The 18,105-nt window shown below is 44.4% G+C and overlaps 2 protein-coding genes across 3 annotated transcripts; both read left to right on the top strand.

Moving 5' to 3' along the window:
• Window positions 1-195: 195 nt before the first annotated feature.
• pex7 (peroxisomal biogenesis factor 7) lies at window positions 196-10,760 on the top strand. 2 transcript variants are annotated; one of them, XM_077553380.1, is made up of 11 exons: window positions 196-273; window positions 681-812; window positions 883-940; window positions 1,043-1,190; window positions 1,616-1,693; window positions 1,774-1,882; window positions 5,512-5,618; window positions 6,647-6,760; window positions 7,034-7,089; window positions 9,728-9,827; window positions 9,993-10,760. In XM_077553380.1, the coding sequence occupies exons 2-11, from the start codon at window positions 701-703 to the stop codon at window positions 10,068-10,070; spliced, it is 960 nt and encodes a 319-aa protein (XP_077409506.1). In that variant the 5' UTR covers window positions 196-273; window positions 681-700; the 3' UTR covers window positions 10,071-10,760. The 2 variants fall into 2 exon arrangements, with proteins under 2 accessions (XP_077409506.1, XP_077409505.1); XM_077553379.1 differs by lacking the exon at window positions 196-273 and having other exon boundaries at window positions 287-812.
• Window positions 10,761-10,907: 147 nt separating this feature from the next.
• slc35d3 (solute carrier family 35 member D3) lies at window positions 10,908-17,743 on the top strand. Its single transcript, XM_077553378.1, has 4 exons — window positions 10,908-11,507; window positions 14,193-14,403; window positions 14,476-14,633; window positions 15,225-17,743. Exons 1-4 carry the CDS (start codon window positions 11,283-11,285, stop codon window positions 15,873-15,875), a joined length of 1,245 nt encoding a protein of 414 aa, XP_077409504.1. The 5' UTR covers window positions 10,908-11,282; the 3' UTR covers window positions 15,876-17,743.
• Window positions 17,744-18,105: the final 362 nt, after the last annotated feature.

Raw genomic sequence — 18,105 nt, 5'->3', positions numbered from 1 at the left:
AAAGCTCGAGCTTTACTATTGATTAAATTCCTTTTGACTCAGCACGAGACTCAGTATTGTTTTAGTGTTTTGTGGTATTTACTGTTTCATGTTCTTGTTTTGATTGTCTTGTGTGTCACAGCGTCACATAATTATTAATTTTCCTAATAATGGGGGCATCTCGTCTAGTTTTCCAAATCAATTGACCGTTCCAGAAGTCGCCAACAGAGGCCGACAACGAGTCAACTGCCCAAAGCACCACGAAGAAGAAAACCCGGAAACATAACAAAAGCGGTAAGTTTTTTTTCCTGAAATACTTCTTACATGTCCTACTTTTTGTTGCTATTATTTCGTGAAAAAGAACATGTTTATGTGCTACGTTTTCATCTTGTACGAATACAATTTAAGAACTTGAGGAACTACAATAAAACATCTTGAGGTTTTTCCTTCGGGAAATTTGTGATATTTCCGTAATGCAAATGCTTCCTTTACACGGTGAAAACAAACGGCGTGTCGTATTGCTTTTGAGTGTGCTGACAAGCTTACAAACAGGCAGCTTATTATTAAAGCAGTCAAACGACATTTCATCACATTTTGAAATCAAAAATAGTCCTCACAAGTCAAATTACAACCATCCAAAGTCCAATGCTTTTCAATGAGCGTAGAATTTCCTATCACCGAGTTGACCTCCATTTTGACAGAGAGGAGGGCAAAGGCGGCGATGGCGACAAAGGTGTTCCGCAGCCCGGCTCGCCACGGCTACGCGGTGGAGGCGTCGCCTTTCTTCCCCGGCAGGCTGGCGTGCGCCACCTCTCAACATTATGGCATAGCAGGTTGTCAAGGGTACGATTTCAGGCTGCTGTAAACTTGACCTTTGACCTGCACCTCTCTGCTCATGCGCAGGCGGCGGCTCACTGTTGGTCCTCGAAGACACGCCCGCCGGACTTCACCTTGTCAGAAGGTATCACGTGAAGACAAAATGACGGCCAATTAAAGTTCAGCTGTTCCAGTTGAATTTTCATCAACATTGCTGACGAACGTAGTGTTTGCGTGTGCGTTTCAGCTGGGAATGGAGCGACGGCTTGTTCGACGTGTCGTGGAGTGAGACCAATGAGAACGTGTTGGTGGCTGCCGGCGGCGACGGCAGCTTGCAGTTGTGGGACGTTCATCACGACGCCCCCCTCAGGCTAGCCAAGGAACACGCGCAAGAGGTCTCGCACACTCGTTGGGCCGAGGGGGTCATAGGTCAATATACACTGGTTTGCAAATCCTTTTCAACCCATATTCAATTTAATACACTACAAGGACAAGATATTTATTGTTCAAACCGATGGACTGAAATCTCATTTTGAATTTGATGCCTGCGACATGTTTTAAAAGAAGCTTAATTGAAAACTGGAACAAAATTCGCAATGCAAATCGACACCCGGAAACGCCACTGAAGGTAAAGTGAAAAAGTGTGCTGCGGTCTGACGAGTCCACATTTCAAATTGTGTACTCAGAAACACAAACTGGCCAGCTTCTCTGGGATGGAGCTCATCTGAGATGGACTGAAAGTGGAAAAGTGTGATGCGGTCTGACGAGTCCACCTTCCAAATTGTTTTTGTAAATCACGGGTGCGGTGCATGTGTTGCAGGTGTACGCGGTGGACTGGAGTCAGACGCGAGGCGACGACGCCATCGTGTCGGGATCGTGGGATCGTACCGCCAAAGTGGTGTGTGCCTTTCATGCACTCTTTCATTGTATGTGTTTGTTGCATTTCCTGGTTTTCACTTCTGACCTTTTGACCCCCAGTGGGACCCCATCCTCGGCCGATCGCTGAGCACTTTCACAGGTCACCAAGGGGTCATCTACAGCACCATTTGGTCACCTCACATCGCAGCCTGCTTCGCTTCATCCTCAGGTGATGCACACAAAGGGGATGTCATGGGGACATTTTACCACAAGGGGGCACTGCTGACCTGCTAGTGTGTGTGTAAGTGTCTGTGTGTGTGTGTGCACGTGGAGCAGCTGAACGTTATCAGCAGAGGTGGGAGGGTGGGGGAGGGGCTCGTTATCTGTCCGGCAGCTGATCAACAAGTGCGCTAACGAGTCGACTTAATGAATTTTCCAGATGAGATTTGGTGCAGTTCGTTAATCCGCGCGTGCGCTTCAACTTTTCCTTTTCGGCGTCGACTCAACATTCGCATGTTGGTGTGCTCGTGCGCTCAGCTGGGATGAAAGTGCCCGTTTCTCCGTCCGCGGGCGGGCGGGCAGGGAAAATGTCCGCCTCGGCAATTTGCCTTGAAGCGGACGCGTGTGCTTAAAATGTCAGCTATCGCGCACCGGCAGCTCGCTAAGCCGCGCACGCACACACTTGCCGTAAGGTGACGTCGCAGGCACATGCTGCGCTCGTGTAATCGTTTTCACACAAAAGGTCATAAAACAGCCAATGTGTGTGTGTGTGTACATGAACATGTTCAAAATTTCTGCGCCACAAGAAAAATTAGGGATGCTCGATACCTCTTTTTTCATACATACCAGTAGGAGTACTCGACTCTTGAGTAGTCACCAATACCAAGTATCGATACCACTAGTATTTTTTACCTGGTATCGGTCCTCGTCCATCCGTAAAAAATGTTATCGTTCGCATAAAAAAAAAAAGCATTTTTGTTAATGAAATACAAACAAAAAAGTGCTTTAAAAATGAATAAATAATACAAAATAAATAAATAATGAATAAATAAATAATACAAATAAAGTAAATAAATAAAACTTACTATAATTGTACCGAAAATGGACTTTAATTTTTGTGTTTGTCAAAATTATGCGTCATCTTTTGTGGTTCTTTATTATTATTATTATTTCACTTTTTCTGTATGTTGGTTCAAAAGAAGGTCAAACAGTTTAATCCGCTTAATTATAACACAACACTTAAAAAAATAAATAAAACTTGTACTCAAAAAAATACCTCAAAAAATAAAACTAAACTAAAATGAAGCATTTTTGAAAAAAAATAAACTAACATGAAATATGAAATGAAATAAAAACACAAAAAAATGCTTTAAAACATAAATAAATGCATAATACAAATAATATGAATAAATAAAGCAAATAATATTAACTAAACTAACTATAATTGTACCGAAAGTGGACATTGTTTTTGTGGTTGTCAAAATCATACAAAACCTTTTATGGTTCTTTATTATCATTATTATTATTTCAGTTATTCTGTATGTTGGTTCAAAAGAAGGTCAAACAGTTGAATAAGAATTTTAGTTTATTTCACTTCATTATTACACAACACTTAACTGACTTTTTTTTCTTTTTTTTTTTAAATAAAACTTGCACTCAACAAATACTAAAACTAATAAAAAAACGAAACTATCGTAAAATCAAGCATTTTTGAAAAAATTCAAACAAACAATCCTACTTTAAAAACGAATCAAAACGAAGGGAATTTCAAAAACAAAATATAATCTAAAATGAGAAATGCAAAACTCTTATAACCCTGGCGTGCAAATATTGGTGTGTGCGTGCGCGCGGACGCAGGTGCGAGTGAGACCGCCGTACGCATGCAGGTGTTCACGTGCCCAGCGGAAAGTCAAATCGAATTGAAATGTCAAAAGTTTGGCCGCCAGCCTTGCGTGGACGCTTTCGAACTTCCTGCTGCTAATCTGATCTCACGCGGCTCGGAGGAGCGCATCCGAGCGCGGCGGCGTTGCCGCGTGGGCGGCCGTGGAAAAAGGTTTGGAGCGTTTTGAAAAGGCTCGCCGAGACGCTCCATAGGCGTCCAAGAGGAGGAGGACGAAGATTGAGCAGAGGGGGGAGGGTAACAAAAACAGTGTCGGCTAATGTGAAACCAAACCTCTGGCCCCTCAACCCCACCTGAGGGCCCGCCCCCATTAAGAGATAAGCGCTAATGCTAACGAGCAGAAGCCGCCTCCCTTGATACCATATGCGGGGCTCCTTCATAAGGAGGCGGCCATGTTGTAACACCGTCTTCTAGACCTTGGTGAAATTTTCATCCGGAACGTCTTTCGATGAAACACACTCACACATTCACTCATGCATTTAAGCCAATTGGATCAATAGCTGTGAGAGGACTTCCTTAAAATGTCGCCTCATAATTTGTAAATCAATCTAAAATTGCGGACTTCCCGTTGGGCTTAGTGTATGTTTACAAGAGACTTTTTTTGTGGGTCTTTCATACACCGCCAACTTTTGGTAGATCTTGGCCAAACGTGCAAATGAGGCTGCTACGTTAAAAATCTCTACTGAGCGAAGTTCCAACAAAGACAAAAAACAAGTAGCCCCTTTACATTAAAATACTTTTTAAAAAAATTTAATTCATTTTATTTTTACACAAAAGCAACATTTATTCATGAATCTCACTATTAAAAATGCACTTAAAATTAAGTGGCAAAAATGGGTGTCATTTTTGTTAAGCAGGGTTGTCAGTAGTTTCTAAATGTAACTTGTAATCTCAGTTACTTTTATAATCAAGTAAGCTACTTTTCAAAGCAAGTAATCGGTAAAGTAACGAAGCTACTTCTTAAAGCAAGTAATCAATAAAGTAACAAAGTTACTTTTTAAAGTAAGTTACTTCACTGATTACTTGCTTTGAAATGTAACTAAATTTAATAATAATGTATATATTTGGAGACTGGGGTCAAATTGTATTTGACAATTTTAAAAAGGTGCAGAATTTCACAAGTTACTTCATGTTAAAGATTAGATCATTCTTAATATGAAAAGAAAAATGCACTGAGCTGTCACCAACGTCTTACAAATGCAATTATGCCATCTAGTGGCAGAAAAATGACCTCAATACAAATCAATATCACATCTTTTTAATTGTAACTCCATTTTATGAATTATGAAATTACTGTATCAATGACTAAAAGATGCAATCATATTTCTATTAATTTAACATTTTTATCCACTTTTCTGTTGACAAGAGTATGAAAATTTTTATTGTACATTTAGAAAAGATATAAAATTTGCAATCATGCGATTAATTACAATAAAAAATTTAATCCCCTGCCCCTAATAAAAACTAAACAAACCATCAAACCTGCTTTAAAAAGAGATTAAAACTAACTGAATTAAATAAAAAAATTTAAAAAAACGAAAAAAGCCAAACTGTTCTATCTAATCTTGTTTGGAACCCCCAAGAAGCGCGCCGGCCTCCAACATGGCCGCTCGTGACATCACTTGAAAACTTGCTGCCAGTGCGCGACATCAAAATCTGTGAAAAAGATTTCAGAGCGAGGGGGTGCCGTAAAACGTGCCAGTGAGCAAAAGCGCAAGAAACGTGGAGGAGGAGGAGGAGGAGGACGACGTCGCCGATTAATGTGGCGGTCAGCCAGCCAGGAAGGAAGCGGCTCCTTAATCTCACCGCAAAAATGTGTCCGACTGACACGTCGTCTCGGGCCTGAATTAATCCTATTAACGTAATCTGCTGCTCGCAAGAAAGCCTTGGGAAAAAAAAAAAAAAAAAGACACATCACAACTACCTGCCTGTGTGTGTGTGTGTGTGTGCGCGCTCAGGTGACGGGACGCTGCGAGTGTGGGACGTGAAGGCGGGCGTGTGCCGATTGGCGGTCCCGGCGCACGACGGCGAGATCCTCAGCTGCGATTGGTGCAAATACGATCAGGTGACTCACCAGAAAAAGTTGATGTGCCATTTTGTTTATAAAATACTACAAACAAACAAAAGGTGTCAAACTTGAGGCCAGGGGGCCAGATCCGGTCCACCACATGATTTGATGTGGCCTGCAAATCTTTTTTTTTTTTTTACTGGCTTTTGACTTGTTGAAAAGTACTTTTCTATCTATTTTTATATATATGTTAATATAAAGTGATCATACATTTATTTGGGTTCACAGTCACGTGGGAAACTATAATAATGATGTAAGGGCTGGGTTTAAAAAATCGATTTTGAATCGATGTTTTCATAGCCCAATATTGATTCATAAATCACAAATCTTTTTCCCATAAATTCATGATTAAATTGAATTTTAAAAGCCTAAATGTTTTTTGTACCTTACTGCTTTCTTGAAATTTGTATTTTACTACAATTACAAAAAACCTGACATGAAAATTTTTAATTTATATGACCAATTATTGAATTACAATTATGAAAATATTATTTTCATCTCCTTGATATTTAAGAATTTAACTTCCATAAATACGTGTATTAATCCATATTGTATTTAATTGGATCTAATTGAAATGGGAATTGAATCGAAATCGAACCAATTCGGGAAATTAGTATCAAGATGTGCAGCGATTAATCGACAACTTATCGGATATCAAATTAATTGATAATTATTTTTCATAATTTGTGAATCGTTAAGTTATCATTTTTTGTATTTGTTAATCATGGTTGTACACTGACGATTTGAAATGTCCTATTTAAAAAAAAAAAAATGGAAATTCAATTTTTTTTAATGTGATTCATCGATTAATCGAAAACAACTACTGGAATAATCGTTAGTTGCAGCCATTTTAAACATTTTAAGAAGACTTGATTTGCTTCTCGTTCTCTCAACAATATCAATGTGTGTGTGTGTGTGTGTGTGTGTGTGTGTGTGTGTGTGTGTGTGTGTGTGTGTGTGTGTGTGTGTGTGTGTGTGTGTGTGTGTGTGTGTGTGTGTGTGTGTGTGCGTGTGCGTGTGCGCAGAATATTGCGGCGACCGGCTCCGTGGACGGCAGCGTGCGCGTTTGGGACCTGAGGAACCCCCGGCAGCCCGTCAATCAAATGAGAGACCACGCCTACGCCGTCCGCCGAGTCAAGGTTCGCCCAGAGATGACCCACTTAGTGACACACACGCAGACAGACAGACAGCATCAAACCACCCACACTCATGTGTGTAATTACACAAACACTCCCGGTCGGACACAAAAGGGCACATTTCACTTTTACGCTCACACACACACACACACACACACAAATAACTATGATGAGTGTATGACCTTATGACCTCACTCGTTATTCGTATAGCGCACATCATGTGACTTGAGCGTGTTATTTGTAACGACGTGTTGTGGTGTTTGTGTGTGCGTGTAGTTTTCTCCTTTCAGTGGCAACATGTTGGCGTCGTGCTCGTATGACTTCACCGTCAGGTAAGAGGCTGCACTTTCTGCCACACAGCCACAAAATCCCACGCTGTCTTGTGCGCGTGAAGGTAGCGTTGTGCTGCTGCAGTGGGAGTGGCCAACCATATTCATGCTGCGTGTGTGAATGAGTGTGTGTGCGTCTACACCTCGGCCGGCTTTTTTTGCTGATGCGTCACTCGTTAGCGTTAACGAGCCGAGCGACTCGTTAACGCTGGTCAACTGTGACTTCATCACTTAAACCAGCGGACGTAGCCGGCGCATCAGTGTCACATGACTGATGATGATGATGATGATGATGATGAAGAGGATGGGGTGCCAACGGGAGATATAGAAAGCATAACATCACTTTTAAGGAAATTAACGGCAATTTTTATTGCTGTCACTATCGAATATTTTTAGAATCGATTATTCGAACCATCCATAGAATAATCGGCTAAGTTTTTATTTTGCGTTAAAGTGTACAAAGCATTTTCCGGCATTACTTTTTATTGTATTATTATTGTATTACAATTAGTTGTTGATTGGTATCAATCAATTACTTGATTATTTTTTATATTTTTGTTTTAATTATTATCATTATATTAATTCTTGATTACTCAATGATTACACTTGTTGATTCATTTGATAATTGATTAGTTGTGGATTAATTTTGACACCAATTTTCTTGAATTGACTATGCTGAAAGTTGTTGTAGCTAATGCTAAAAATGTTAGCGAACCTTCTATTAGTCTTAATCACACTAAAAGTGTTAGCTTGTGCTAAAAATGTTAGCTAACCTTCCATTGGTCTTGACCATGCTGAGAGTTTTTAGCTTGTGCTAAAAATGTTAGCGAACCTTCTACTAGTCTTAATCACACTAAAAGTGTTAGCTTGTGCTAAAAATGTTAGCTAGGCTTCCATTAATCTTTACCACACTAAAAGTGTTAGCTAATGCTAAAAATGTTAGCTAACCTTCTATTGGTCTTAATCACACTAAAAGTGTTAGCTTGTGCTAAAAATGTTAGCTAACCTTCCATTGGTCTTAATCACACTAAAAGTGTTAGCTTGTGCTAAAAATGTTAGCTAAACTTCCATTAATCTTTACCACACTAAAAGTGTTAGCTAATGCTAAAAATGTTAGCGAACCTTCTATTGGTCTTAATCACACTAAAAGTGTTAGCTTGTGCTAAAAATGTTAGCTAACCTTCCATTAGTCTTAACCACTCTAAAAGTGTTAGCTTGTGCTAAAAGTGTTAGCTAACCTATTAGTCTTAATCACACTAAAACTGTTATCTTGTGCTAAAAATGTTAGCTAACCTTCTATTAGTCTTCTTGACCACACAATTTTTTTTAGCTTGTGCTAAAAGCGTTAGCTCAGCTTCCATTGGTCTTGATCATGCTGAAAGTGTTAGCTTGTACTAAAAATGTTAGCTAACCTTCCATTAGTCTTAACCACTCTAAAAGTGTTAGCTTGTGCTAAAAGTGTTAGCTAAACTTCCATTAGTCTTAACCACTCTAAAAGTGTTAGCTTGTGCTAAAAGTGTTAGCTAACCTTCCAGTCTTAACTGTTAGCATTACCATTTCATCCATTGGGACGTCAATTTGTAAATACGGTTAAGTATTGTTATAAAAATCAATATACTGTAGTTTTACGTTGTTTTGAAATTACGCTCACAATTATGTTCACAAACGCGCACACGCACGAACAGTTGCTCGCACATACATCCTGCTGAGTCATATTTGCGTGAATCGATTGTGAGCACAATGATGGACGTCACTGGCACGTCCCGTTCCGATCAATGTGTAGATGGTGCAAATAGTGCGTGCGTGCGCGCGCCACTGACACACAAAGCAGACAGGTGAACACACTCGTGACAATGCCAGGTAAATCGTCGGTTACCACGGGAACGGACCACAAAGGCCTCTTTGTGGTCGTCGCATCGTGTTTGACGACTTGCTGGCACGCACGCACCAAGTCAACTTTTTTCAATTAAAAATCAAACGCACGTTCATCGTAGCCGAGCCGTTAGCATAGCCGTTGGCCTAGCTTGCGGCTCGCGTTCATTCACTCGGCCGCGTTTCGCACCCGTGAGGGGAAAGCTAGTGTGTCGCTGACGACAAGTGGGCGGAGTTTTGGATTTAGAGAAGCCAGCAAGCAGCAATTGAGGCAATAAAAAAAAAAAAAAAAAGTTTGCGGACACCAGCCAATGGCAATCACACTAATTGAACCGTGTGTGTGTGTGTGGTCAAAGCCCTTACGCAGCAAACCTTCCCTCCAGATTCATCCACTTTGCAAATGTGATTAAATCACACTGAGAGGGAACACTGACCGCCATCGGCTTCACACACACACACACACACACACACACACACACACACACACACTGCAGGTTCTCACTTAACTGACCAGTGTCACCAAAATGTACTGTTGTTTCATGTGTGTGTGTCATTTAGTGACCAAAGTGAGGCGAAAGGGTTAGCAATTGCGTATTGATGCCGCAAGATGGCGTCAAAGCTGCTTCTCGCATGCACGCCATCATGAACATGTCACGCGGACGACGTCCGAGATCTAATGAGCATCAAAACTGAAAACGAGTCCTTCATTAGCATTCAAATGTCTTCACGTTTTCAAAAGTCTTAAAGACAAGTTTTTGTGGTCTTTGAGGTTTTGGGACTGGAAGAAGGACCCTGCGCTCATGGGCACTACGGAACATCACTCGGAGTTTGTGTGTGGATTGGACTTCAACCTGCACGTACCCAACCAGGTAACACAACAAAAGATGTAAAGGCTAGCTAGCTTAATGCTAACATACAATGGCAAACACCATACATGGGCTAATGGAAATTAGCATTGATGTCACGCTAATTCTAAACCATCAGGCGAGTTCTACTTTGAAACAACTCACGTGACCTTTGACCGTTGCCTTCAGGTGCTGGACTGTTCATGGGATGAGACGGTCAAGATCTACACGCCGCCGTGTTTGACTGCCGCCACGCCGCACCCGTGACGAGGACACGCCCCACGCACCGACGGTGTCATCAAGTCAAAGTGACAGCGGGGCCACCTGATGAGATGTAAACAGGAAGTAGCGCTGCCTCTTCATGGCTGGACTCCCTGTGGCGAGCGCTAGCTTGAAATAACGACCTCGCCAACATTGCCGCCACATTGGCACTTCTGTTAGCCTAGCTGAGCTGCTAGCGCGCTGGCTAATCCCACATTTTTGGTATGTCCAGTAGGAATGAAGCAAGCAGCTGATTGGACGATTTCTGTTTTTTTTTTGTTTTGTTTTTATAATCTATAGACTAGCATGGACATGCTAAATGCTAAATGGGATGTTAACATGGCGCTAAATGTGCTCAGCGAGGCTTTCGATGCTAATTTCAACAAACATTTAGCTTCGTCTTAGACCTTGTGCACAGCGAGGTGTGTGTGTGTGTGTGTGTGTGTGTGTGTGCGTGCGTGCGTGCGTGCGTGCGTATGTGTGTGTCGGCGTCTTAATGGAAGTGTTTGATGTTTCCGTTAAAAATGAACGTCTGCTAATCTTGGCGCAACAATAGGCGCCACATGGGCCTGGTGCTAATCTTCTGGCCGGGTTAATTGGAAGGATGCCCAAACCCGCCCCCGCCCCTACCCATGACCTCAAAGCGATTTCCTGATGAAAAGTTTCAATTAAAAACGAATAAATTAGACTACTTTTCACGGGCTTTTGATAGTTGGGGGGTGGGGGGGGGGGACTGGCTCCTCCCCTGCGCACGCTGCCTCATCTTTCAGGGAATCCCTCCTCCATACGCATATATTTATTTATTTTTTAAAAAGAATGTGTGTGGGTGAGAGAATAAGTGTAAAAGTGAGTATGTGAGAATGAATGTCAGTGAGTGAAAAATGTCAATGCCTTTAATCAAAACATGACAGTGTGCACAAACATCGATTAATTGGCTAATTACTCGTTGCACCTGTAGTGTGTTTGTCTTTTCAACTCAGTGACGCCGGTGGTGGTGGGAGGAGGGGGGGGGGGGTGGTTATGCTATATTTCCTAGAACCGTCCCCGAGACTAAAAAAGAAGAAAAGCCCCCGCAGGTTACGCGTGCGCGTGCTGGAGTAAGAAAGGTCCTCCCCCAAAGAACCCCCCCCCCCCCTCTCCCTCCTCCCTCCCTCCCTCTGCGGTCGTGTTCTGCGCTTCTGCGCCGCCAGGAAGTTTTCGCGGGCGGACGGACGGACGATGGAAGCGGTGCGCGGGCGCGCGCCGGCCATCCTGGTGGCGGTGGCGCACGGCGTGTTTTCGGGCAGCCTCAACATCCTGCTCAAGTTCCTCATCAGCAGCCTGCACTTCCGCTTCCTCACGCTGCTCCAGCTGTGCACGTGCAGCGCCGCCGCGCTCGGACTGGAGACCCTGCGGAGGCTCGGCTGGGTCTCCGTGCCCCCCTTCAGCCTCAGCCTGTCCAAGGTAAGACCGACTCGAAGGCGTAGGAGCACCCGCAAGTGGACCCGAGCCGAGCCGGGTCGGGTCGGGTCGGGTCGGGTCGGGAGCGCGCGTCAACTTCAGCGCAAGTGATGATGATGATGAGCGATCGATTATCATGTCTGTATATTGATGACGTAGGTGTGCTCCATGCGTAAATACTGTTCGGAAAGTCTGTAAACTTTACTGTTAACGTGCAAAACAATTTAAAAAAAAAAAGACGCGCAAATGTCCAATAACGCGCGCAGACGCCGCACATCATTCACGTTCAGCGCTGCAGGCGCAATAGTCGAGCTAATTTGCGGATTTATTGATCGCACATAAAATCCTCAAATCATAGCCGTCAGCACATCTTCCTCCTCCTCCTCATCATCTTCCTCCTCCTCCTCCTCATCACTTCTCCGCCAAGTTTGCGCGGTGCTGACGTGAAAACGCTAACCTGCTCATTTTGCTGAACGTTTCTGTGTCGTGCACGAGTTTAACGGTTTTAGTGCTGAGGCGTGCGTGAACGCGTGTGCGCGCGTGAGAGACGGCGAGTGTCAATGTGATTTGTGCGAGTGCGTGCGCGTGAGTGAAAAGTGGATGAGAGACGCACACATCGAGAGTTTTAAGTGACTGCGTGTCACTTACGTTTTGGATTAAAAAGCTTCAACGCGGAATCGCTCAGTGTAAAATGGCTCACTTGCGGTGCGCGCGCGCGTTGGAGTGACAAACTAATCCAAGAGCAAGCGTTGGGGTATGCAAATGAGCCGGTGAATCTCCCACGTCAAACAGTGAAACGTGAAGGCGAGGGGTGCAAGACCTTGCAAAAGACGTCGAAAAGAATTCGCTCATAATTAACATGAAATAATTGATGATGACAGCGATTTTAAAATGAAAAGTAACACTTAAAATAATTAAATGAAAAATCGTGGGGGGGGTTCTTGATACACAGATTTAGTATAAGTATTGAAACTCAAGCAAGGTTTTTCTTTATATATATATATATATATATATATATATATATATTCTACTTCTCCTGTGACTCAGTGAACTTGTCGGTCGAGTTCACAAGTTTCTAAACAATCCGCTACATTTGTCAAATGTTGACAAATTCAATATTGAACAGGAAAACGGTGGCCTTAAACCAACATTGTGATGTCATCGATTAGCAAGGCCCACAGTGTGTGTGTATGTACATATATATATATATATTATGTTTCTGTCTGTGTGCACTCTTCATTTCAGAATTGTTTTATTTCAGCGACACTAAAAGGTTTTCAAGCATGAACAGTTTTTCAAAGGTTATGCTGATGTTTGAATCAGATTAAAGGCTAGCCTACTCCAGAGCCTTCATTTTGGTATCTTGACTTTGGAATGTGTTTTTGATGGTGGCCATGATGCAGAACCCAAATGCGCTTGAAGTCACAAACTGATGGCCAGACGGTCTCCTTGAGGATTTTCTGTTAAAGACCAGAATTCATGGTTACGTCAAGCACCGAGTCATCCGGGTCCTGAAGTGGCAAAGCAGCCCCAGACCATCACACTACTTGCCATGTTTGACTGTTGGTATCAGGGCTGGACTGGCCATTTGGCATACAGGGCAGGTGCCCGGTGGGCCGGCGCCTTTTGGGCCAGATGCAGTGCTATGTAATTATTTTTGACTCCATTTTACCTCAAGAGACTCCACCACGATTTAGAAGGAGCAGCCCATTATTCCATTTACAATATAGACAGCAAACGTCAACATCAGAAACTTCAACTTTCGTTTTGTCAGTCCATAAAATATTCTCCCAAAAGTCTTGGGAATCTTTGCCAAAGTAAGACAAGACTTTATGATCTTTTTGGTCCGCAGTGGTTTATCTCATGTTGAAAGGTCGAAATCTCCCCTAACTTTTGGTCTAAATTAAATGGCAGTCACTTCAGGGGTTAGGAAAATATAGGTCAAAAGTCGACATGTACACTGGAAGAAAAAAAAACTATAATATAACAGAATTTTACTTTTTATTTTACCGTTTTTTTTTCTCTATTTTAAAAAATATTTAATTTACAAAAATACTCTGATTTTACATGTCAAATGTAAAATAACATGAAATCGCAAAACACACAATATTCCTGTTTAAAAAAAAAAAATCCATTAGAAATACATATATTAATTGTTAAAATACGTTCACAAATGTATCGTAATTCCGCAAATATTTGTCTGTTATTTAATGGAATAAAATGTCAAATTTAACTTTAAAAACCTAAAAAAAAAAATGGGGGGGGGGGGGAATATGGCTATTTACAGAGAAATTAACTGTAAAAAAAATTGTAATTTTACCATGAATTCTTTGTGAATTGACAATTTTTTCAAAAGTGAAAATAACTACAATTTCTCTAATGTATTAATATTTATTTTGAAAGGACATCTAATGAACTTTGTGGTAGTCAAAAGCGTTAAGAACGCTACACTCTAAAAACAGTTGGGTCAAAAGTAACCCAATTATTGATCAAAAATGGACCGACCCATTTTATGGGTCAATTTGACCCAACTTTCTGTTTTTTTTTTTTTTTTTTTACAAGACCCAATATTTTATGAGTTGTTTTACACTAAAAGACACATGTCAAATCGTCCATTTTTGACCCATAGTTGGGTTATTTCGACCTAACCATTTTTAGAATGCAACGTGAGAGTTTCCCTGCGTGCAGGAGTTCGCGCCGGTGTGCATCCTGTCGACGCTGCAGTCCACGCTGACGCTGTGGTCGCTCCGCGGGCTGAGCCTGCCCATGTACGTGGTGTTCAAGCGCTGCCTGCCGCTCTTCACGCTCGCCATCGGCGTCTGCGTCCTCAAGAACGGCGTCCCCTCGCCCGGCGTGCTCACCGCCGTCGCCATCACCACGGCGGGGGCCGCACTCGCCGGTAAGTGCCGTCATGATGATGTCATATGACGTCATCGCCGCCCCCAGAACATCATTTTTGCGCCCCGGACAGGTGCGGGGGACCTGACCGGCGACCCGTTCGGCTACGTGACGGGCGTCCTGACAGTTGTCATCCATGCGTCCTACTTGGTCCTCATCCAGAAGACCAGTCTGGACAGCCAGCACGGACCGCTCACCGCGCAGTACGCCATCGCCGTCATGGCCACGCCGGTAAGGCCGGTCTGTCCGATTGACTTCCTGACCTTTGAACTTCTTGTACAGTTGGGGCCCACGTGGGCACCACTTGGTCTAGTTGGGCTTTGGCTGGGCTTGGAGTGGGATTCGCTGCACAAAATGCACAAAAAAGTCAATTTTTTTCATATTTTTTTTAAGAAACACAAATTGAACCATTTGCATCATAAAAAAATTCTAATAATTTTTGCAAAAAAAATGACCAAGGCAATTATTTTAAGAGTGTGACGATATGTTTTATTTGGACTGTTAATGGCCCATTTCAGACAAGTTTGATAGCACAAGATTGAGTTCCATGGTACCCTGGTTCAAATCCCTGTCATGGCAGTCGTTTTTTAGGGGGCCCAGATGGGGCCCATTCACCAGCCTTTCCAAAGGCATGTGGGTTTTAGCGAGAGCCCATGTGAGGCCCACCTTAAGCCCATCTGGGTTTTCCCACATGGGGCCACCATGAAATCCCTGGCCAAAAATGAACTGGGACCCAGCTGGGCAGCCCAGACGGAACCCATTCACCAGCCCACATGGGGCTTCCCAGGGTTGTACGCTGACTTCCCGTTGACTTCCTGTCAGGTCCTCCTGGTGTGCTCCGTGGTCTCGTCAGACGCCGTGTCCATGTGGTCGTACCCGGGCTGGAACGACGGTCGCATCATGGCGCTGTTCCTCTCCTGCGTGGCCATCGGCTGCGCCATGAACTTTACCACCTACCACTGCACCTACCTCAACTCGGCCGTCACCACCAGCTTCGTGGGCGTGGTTAAGAGCATCGTCACCATCACGGTGGGCATGTTGGCCTTTGAGGACGTGGCGCCCACCAAGCTCTTCGTGGGCGGCGTGGTGGTCAACACGGTGGGCTCCATCACCTACTGCGTGGTTAAGTACTTCGAGCTCAAGAAGAAGAGTTCATACGAGAACCTGGAGGGCGGCAACAAAGACGCGGCGGCGGCGGCGGCTGCCGGGGATCCGAGTCTCCACAAAGCCCCAGTCGACGGCGACGCCCATGCGGCGGTAGCGGGTGTCGACCACGGGGTGGGGGACGTGCCCTCGCATGTGATGATGGAGAAGGATGTGGTGGAGATGCAAAGGGAGCACCTTCATAAAGACTGCGCTGCCGTCTCGGGGCAGGCGGCGGGCAACTACGTGGGCGTGTGGCGCTCCATCAGACAGCTGCACTTCGGCAAGGACGACAGTCTTGTCGACAACATGGAGCAACAGAGCCCCTGAGGGCCAGCTAGCGGCATCCACTGGCACGCTAGCCGGCTAAGTTCACGTCGCGGAGCCGCACGTAGCATGATTTGAAACAAAACGGGGGAAAAAAACAAAACATACAATCGGGGAAGGTGGACTTTTCACTGGTTAGCATGCAATGCTAAGCAGCATCTTGGATCAATCGGCAAAAGTTGAGTGAAGGCAGGTGGCAAATCCAGGTCCAGAAAGTAAAAACCCTGCCACAGTTTGGCTTTAGCCCCGGGTGCTAGCTAGCGAGCTCCCTAGCTAGCGAGCTCCCTAGCTAGCTAGCTCCCTGAGTGCTCGGTTACCTGCTAAGGAGCTAGCTAGCGTAAGGGGCTAAAGCCAAACTGTATTTACTTTCTGGACCTGGATTTGGCACCTCTGCAGCTGGACTGTTCTTGCTTATTGAAGACGTTTTACTACAAAAGACTTCTTCAGTTCTCAATTTTGGTGTGCAGTCACTTTATTTATGCCAGAACTCAAATGTCAGGATTGTAGCAGCATATCACCTATCACATATCACTACCGCCCTGTGAAATTCCGGATGACTTACAAACTTCTTCTCGAATCCCGAGCACCCCAGTATCTATCGCAGGGATGGCGAAATCTGGTCCTCGGGGTCCGGAGTCCTACAGGTTTGAGATGTTTCCGCCTACCAACACCTGATACTAAAAATCAGGATCGTTATCAGACATAACTGATGAGCTGATTGTAGGAATCAGGTGTGCTAGTGGGCGGGAACATCTCAATCCTGCAGGACTCCGGACCTTGCGCACCAGAATTGGTCTAAGGTTTGAGACATCGCCTTCATCATACTTCATCATGACATGTCTTCACCCTCCCAAAGAGAGGTTGCCTTATTCCAAGAGAAGAGTGGCCGTAACATAGATAGAGAGACTCCACATGTAAAAAAAAAGAAAGAAAAAAAAAAGAAGTGAAGATCCCTTTGACGTCTTCAACAAACAAGAACTGCCCAGTTGCCGACTACCATTACCCGGATGACATACTTCTCCGTCTTGCGCCTTTCGCGCTCGCGGTCACGTGATGCGTGTTTATTTCTCCTCACTGACGCCTTTAGCTTAGCTTAGCATCAGCGCTCCTCCGAGCAAAACCCTGGCGCGTCTTGAGCTTTCATTTGAACACTAACGGGAAGCGGCGTGGCGACGTTAGCGCGCGTGGGCCGCCGTAGTCTTACTGTTAGCGCTCGCTAACGCTAACCGCCGATGACACGCTCAGATGCGGGAGACAACGGAGGATGAGGGGGCCGTGTTGTGCGCGTGAAATCTTCTGACGGGGCTACTGCCCCCACCCCCCCCACCGCCCCTCCCTCACCCCCGCTGCAGGCATTATTTTCAAAAAGGAAATAAGAAGCTAAGATTGCTATTGATTTTTTCCAAAGATCTTTTAACGCTACGAGACGAGCGAGCGCAGGTGACGATGAGCAGCGCCGACCCCCCCCCCCCCCCCCGCGGTCAGCGACCACATTAACCACTGCGTGTGCATGTGTGTACGAGTGAGCGTATGTCAGTGTGTGTTTTTGCACACTTTTGTGTAACGGTGTGTGTTGCCGCCTGAGTGTGTGTAAGTCGGTGTGTTTTTGTGCGCATGACCCTGTATGTGTGTACGTGCATGTGTTGTGTGCGTTTTTATGTCCAGAATGTGCATAACACAAAAAGTTGCATTGTTATGACACGCGCGCAAGCTAACGAGCTAACCCCAGCGAGAGGCCGTTGCCTTGACTTTTATTGAAGTTTGTCTTTTGTGTGTTGTGTTTGTGTGTTTTGGTGAAGAGGAAATCTCAGCATGATGACGATCGATTTATTAATGAGCTATCCATTAATTAAAAAAATGACAAAGTGTGACGTGCAGTCATGGAACAAGATGTCGTTTGTGTGTGTGTGTGTGTGTGTGTGTGTGTGTGTGTGTGATGTGTGATGTGTGTGCAGATGAAGAGGAGGGAAAGTGAAGAAGATGAGGGAAAAGTGAGAAAATGAAGCGGCAGATGAAGGCTCAGCACTTTCCTGAGTGTTGGCGGGCGGCGGGGTAATGTCGGTGAAGAGCGTGTGTGTGTGTGTGTTGTAAGATGACAGGCTGGTGGCGGCGACCTGTTCTCTCCGACACCAGCACACGGTGTTCCCGCCTGGAAGTCGAGGACACGTTTGAAGGAAAATGGCAACATTGGCGTTTGCCGCAATTTTCACCGACGACCTGCGGCAGTCCAATT

This window comes from Vanacampus margaritifer, chromosome 19 (assembly GCF_051991255.1).
Source record: "Vanacampus margaritifer isolate UIUO_Vmar chromosome 19, RoL_Vmar_1.0, whole genome shotgun sequence".
Lineage (NCBI taxonomy): Eukaryota > Metazoa > Chordata > Actinopteri > Syngnathiformes > Syngnathidae > Vanacampus > Vanacampus margaritifer.
This window is presented reverse-complemented; position numbering and strand designations above follow the sequence as displayed.

Bases quoted from the DNA above. Each gene is read 5' to 3' on its own strand.
- pex7 (XM_077553379.1), top strand. From the start codon at position 635: ATGAGCGTAGAATTTCCTATCACCGAGTTGACCTCCATTTTGACAGAG. The intron at 1,191-1,615 runs GTCTCGCACACT...CATGTGTTGCAG, and splicing joins CCAAGGAACACGCGCAAGAG to GTGTACGCGGTGGACTGGAG. The intron at 7,090-9,727 runs GTAAGAGGCTGC...GTGGTCTTTGAG, and splicing joins TCGTATGACTTCACCGTCAG to GTTTTGGGACTGGAAGAAGG.
- slc35d3 (XM_077553378.1), top strand. From the start codon at position 11,283: ATGGAAGCGGTGCGCGGGCGCGCGCCGGCCATCCTGGTGGCGGTGGCG. The intron at 11,508-14,192 runs GTAAGACCGACT...CCCTGCGTGCAG, and splicing joins TCAGCCTCAGCCTGTCCAAG to GAGTTCGCGCCGGTGTGCAT. The intron at 14,404-14,475 runs GTAAGTGCCGTC...CGCCCCGGACAG, and splicing joins GGCGGGGGCCGCACTCGCCG to GTGCGGGGGACCTGACCGGC.